Consider the following 5,000-nt stretch of genomic DNA (forward strand, 5'->3'; position numbering starts at 1 on the left):
CCAGGGAAGGCCAGAGGGCGATCCGGGAATCTGCTGGGAGTTTTACGGCAGCTCAGTGTGCGGTTAGTTCACACACACACACACACACACACACACACACGGGACAGAAATCAAAACCGTCACGGGAACGCTGGGAGAGAATAAAGAGTTTGGGATTAAAGGAAGCTAGTCCTGACTGCCTCACAGCTAAAAAGTTAGACAAAAACAAGGACGTCGATTAGTTTCAACATTGGGGGGAGCGTCCTTCACAACCTTTTGAGTGTCAAACACTTCATTTCATGTTCTGGGATGAAAGCCTGACATCCTGGATGTCCCTCCCGTCTCCCGATCTCCCCGTCTATATCTATCGGGGCTTAGCGCCACCCAGGGCGCTTTGTGAGTCACAGAAATAGACCCGCCCACAGCCGACTCCCCATACATTATGTCTCAACCATCCCATAATGTCTTCACCATCCCATAATGTCTTCACCATCCCATAATGTCTCTACCATCCCATAATGTCTCAACCATCCCATAATATCTTCACCATCCCATAATGTCTCTACCATCCCATAATGTCTCAACCATCCCATAATATCTCTACCATCCCATAATGTCTCAACCATCCCATAATGTCTACACCATCCCATAATGTCTTCACCATCCCATAATGACTAAACCATCCCATAATGTCTTCTACCATCCCATAATGTCTTCACCATCCCATAATGTCTTCTACCATCCCATAATGTCTCAACCATCCCATATTGTCTAAACCATCCCATAACCGTACGCTCACCCACGACCCTTTACCTTAACATAACTGCGTCAAAAGGGACGTCAATAGTCCCGACCAAGCACGTTTACTTATAGCGCTAAAGGGGACGTCAATAGTCCCGACCGACGTTTACTTATAGCTCTAAAGGGGACGTCAATAGTCCCGACCAAGCACGTTTACTTATAGCGCTAAAGGGACGTCAATAGTCCCGACCACGTTTACTTATAGCTCTAAAGGGGACGTCAATAGTCCCGACCACGCTTTACTTATAGCTCTAAAGGGGACGTCAATAGTCCCGACCAAGCACGTTTACTTATAGCGCTAAAGGGACGTCAATAGTCCCGACCACGTTTACTTATAGCGCTAAAGGGACGTCAATAGTCCCGACCAAGCACGCTTTACTTATAGCTCTAAAGGGGACGTCAATAGTCCCGACCACGCGTTACTTATAGCGCTAAAGGGGACGTCAATAGTCCCGACCAAGCACGTTTACTTATAGCGCTAAAGGGACGTCAATAGTCCCGACCAAGCACGTTTACTTATAGCGCTAAAGGGACGTCAATAGTCCCGACCAAGCACGTTTACTTATAGCTCTAAAGGGACGTCAATAGTCCCGACCAAGCACGTTTACTTATAGCTCTAAAGGGACGTCAATAGTCCCGACCAAGCACGTTTACTTATAGCTCTAAAGGGACGTCAATAGTCCCGACCAAGCACGTTTACTTATAGCTCTAAAGGGACGCCAATAGTCCCGACCAAGCACGTTTACTTATAGCGCTAAAGGGACGTCAATAGTCCCGACTAAAGCACGTTACTTATAGCGCTAAAGGGACGTCAATAGTCCCGACCAAGCGCTTTACTTATAGCTCTAAAGGGACGTCAATAGTCCCGACCAAGCACGTTTACTTATAGCGCTAAAGGGGACGCCAATAGTCCCGACCAAGCGCGTTTACTTATAGCGCTAAAGGGACGTCAATAGTCCCGACTCACGCTTTACTTATAGCGCTAAAGGGACGTCAATAGTCCCGACCAAGCACGCTTTACTTATAGCGCTAAAGGGACGTCAATAGTCCCGACCAAGCACGTTTACTTATAGCGCTAAAGGGACGTCAATAGTCCCGACCAAGCACGTTTACTTATAGCGCTAAAGGGACGTCAATAGTCCCGACCATGCCACGTTTACTTATAGCGCTAAAGGGACGTCAATAGTCCCGACTCAAGCACGCTTTACTTATAGCGCTAAAGGGACGCCAATAGTCCCGACCAAGCACGCTTTACTTATAGCGCTAAAGGGACGCCAATAGTCCCGACTAAGCACGTTACTTATAGCGCTAAAGGGACGCCAATAGTCCCGACCAAGCACGCTTTACTTATAGCGCTAAAGGGACGTCAATAGTCCCGACTCAAGCACGTTTACTTATAGCGCTAAAGGGACGTCAATAGTCCCGACCAAGCACGCTTTACTTATAGCGCTAAAGGGACGTCAATAGTCCCGACCAAGCACGTTTACTTATAGCGCTAAAGGGACGCCAATAGTCCCGACTCAAGCACGCTTACTTATAGCGCTAAAGGGACGCCAATAGTCCCGACCAAGCACGCTTTACTTATAGCGCTAAAGGGACGTCAATAGTCCCGACCAAGCACGCTTTACTTATAGCGCTAAAGGGACGCCAATAGTCCCGACCAAGCACGTTTACTTATAGCGCTAAAGGGACGGCAATAGTCCCGACCAAGCACGTTACTTTATAGCGCTAAAGGGACGTCAATAGTCCCGACTAGCACGTTACTTATAGCGCTAAAGGGACGTCAATAGTCCCGACTCAAGCACGCTTTACTTATAGCGCTAAAGGGACGTCAATAGTCCCGACCAAGCACGCTTACTTATAGCGCTAAAGGGACGTCAATAGTCCCGACCAAAGCACGTTACTTATAGCGCTAAAGGGACGTCAATAGTCCCGACCAAGCACGTTACTTATAGCGCTAAAGGGACGCCAATAGTCCCGACCAAGCACGCTTTACTTATAGCGCTAAAGGGACGTCAATAGTCCCGACTAAGCACGCTTACTTATAGCGCTAAAGGGACGTCAATAGTCCCCGACCAAGCATGCTACTTATAGCTCTAAAGGGACGTCAATAGTCCCCGACTCAAGCACGCTTTACTTATAGCGCTAAAGGGACGTCAATAGTCCCGACCAAGCACGCTTTACTTATAGCGCTAAAGGGACGTCAATAGTCCCGACCAAGCACGCTTTACTTATAGCGCTAAAGGGACGTCAATAGTCCCGACCAAGCACGTCTACTTATAGCGCTAAAGGGACGTCAATAGTCCCGACCAAGCACGTTTACTTATAGCGCTAAAGGGACGTCAATAGTCCCGACCAAGCACGCTTTACTTATAGCGCTAAAGGGACGCCAATAGTCCCGACCAAGCACGTTTACTTTATAGCGCTAAAGGGACGCCAATAGTCCCGACCAAGCACGTTTACTTATAGCGCTAAAGGACGTCAATAGTCCCGACCAAGCACGTTTACTTATAGCGCTAAAGGGACGTCAATAGTCCCGACTCAAGCACGCTTTACTTATAGCGCTAAAGGGACGTCAATAGTCCCGACCAAGCACGTTTACTTATAGCGCTAAAGGGACGCCAATAGTCCCGACCACGCGTTTACTTATAGCGCTAAAGGGACGCCAATAGTCCCGACCAAGCACGTTTACTTATAGCGCTAAAGGGACGTCAATAGTCCCGACCAAGCGCGTTTACTTATAGCGCTAAAGGGACGTCAATAGTCCCGACCAAGCACGCTTTACTTATAGCGCTAAAGGGACGTCAATAGTCCCGACTAAAGCACGCTTTACTTATAGCGCTAAAGGGACGCCAATAGTCCCGACCAAGCACGCTACTTATAGCGCTAAAGGGACGTCAATAGTCCCGACTCAAGCACGCTTTACTTATAGCGCTAAAGGGACGTCAATAGTCCCGACCAAGCACGCTTTACTTATAGCGCTAAAGGGACGTCAATAGTCCCGACCAAGCACGCTTTACTTATAGCGCTAAAGGGACGCCAATAGTCCCGACCAAGCACGCTTTACTTATAGCGCTAAAGGGACGTCAATAGTCCCGACCAAGCACGCTTTACTTATAGCGCTAAAGGGACGTCAATAGTCCCGACCAAGCACGTTTACTTATAGCGCTAAAGGGACGGCAATAGTCCCGACTCAAGCACGTTTACTTATAGCGCTAAAGGGACGGCAATAGTCCCGACCAAGAACGTTTACTTATAGCGCTAAAGGGACGTCAATAGTCCCCGACCAAGCACGTTTACTTATAGCGCTAAAGGGACGCCAATAGTCCCCGACCAAGCACGTTTACTTATAGCGCTAAAGGGACGTCAATAGTCCCGACCAAGCACGTTTACTTATAGCTCTAAAGGGACGCCAATAGTCCCGACCAAGCACGTTTACTTATAGCCCTAAAGGGACGTCAATAGTCCCGACCAAGCTCGTTACTTATAGCCCTAAAGGGACGTCAATAGTCCCGACCAAGCACGTTTACTTATAGCTCTAAAGGGACGTCAATAGTCCCGACTCAAGCACGTTTACTTATAGCGCTAAAGGGACGTCAATAGTCCCGACCAAGCACGTTTACTTATAGCACTAAAGGGACGTCAATAGTCCCGACCACGCTTTACTTATAGCGCTAAAGGGACGTCAATAGTCCCGACCAAGCGCGTTTACTTATAGCTCTAAAGGGACGGCAATAGTCCCGACCAAGCACGTTTACTTATAGCGCTAAAGGGACGTCAATAGTCCCGACCAAGCACGTTTACTTATAGCTCTAAAGGGACGTCAATAGTCCCGACCAAGCACGTTACTTATAGCTCTAAAGGGACGCCAATAGTCCCGACCAAGCACGTTTACTTATAGCACTAAAGGGACGTCAATAGTCCCGACCACGCTTTACTTATAGCTCTAAAGGGACGGCAATAGTCCCGACCAAGCACGTTTACTTATAGCTCTAAAGGGACGCCAATAGTCCCGACCAAGCACGTTACTTATAGCTCTAAAGGGACGCCAATAGTCCCGACTAAGCACGCTTACTTATAGCGCTAAAGGGACGTCAATAGTCCCGACCAAGCACGCTTTACTTATAGCTCTAAAGGGACGTCAATAGTCCCGACCACGCTTTACTTATAGCTCTAAAGGGACGCCAATAGTCCCGACTAACACGTTACTTATAGCGCTA

The 5,000-nt window shown here is 48.2% G+C and overlaps 1 protein-coding gene across 1 annotated transcript in view; it reads left to right on the top strand.

The window, feature by feature from the left end:
* The window catches only part of LOC144513728 (BCL-6 corepressor-like), a 57,031-nt gene that overhangs the window by 46,734 nt on the left and 5,297 nt on the right, over positions 1–5,000 (top strand). Inside the window, exon 13 of the mRNA XM_078244902.1 lies at positions 1–62. This exon is cut by the window's left edge and continues 16 nt beyond it. Coding sequence (XP_078101028.1) covers positions 1–62 — 62 coding nt within the window. The remainder of the gene's footprint in view (positions 63–5,000) is intronic.

Source organism: Sander vitreus, unplaced genomic scaffold, assembly GCF_031162955.1.
Source record: "Sander vitreus isolate 19-12246 unplaced genomic scaffold, sanVit1 ctg330_0, whole genome shotgun sequence".
NCBI lineage: Eukaryota > Metazoa > Chordata > Actinopteri > Perciformes > Percidae > Sander > Sander vitreus.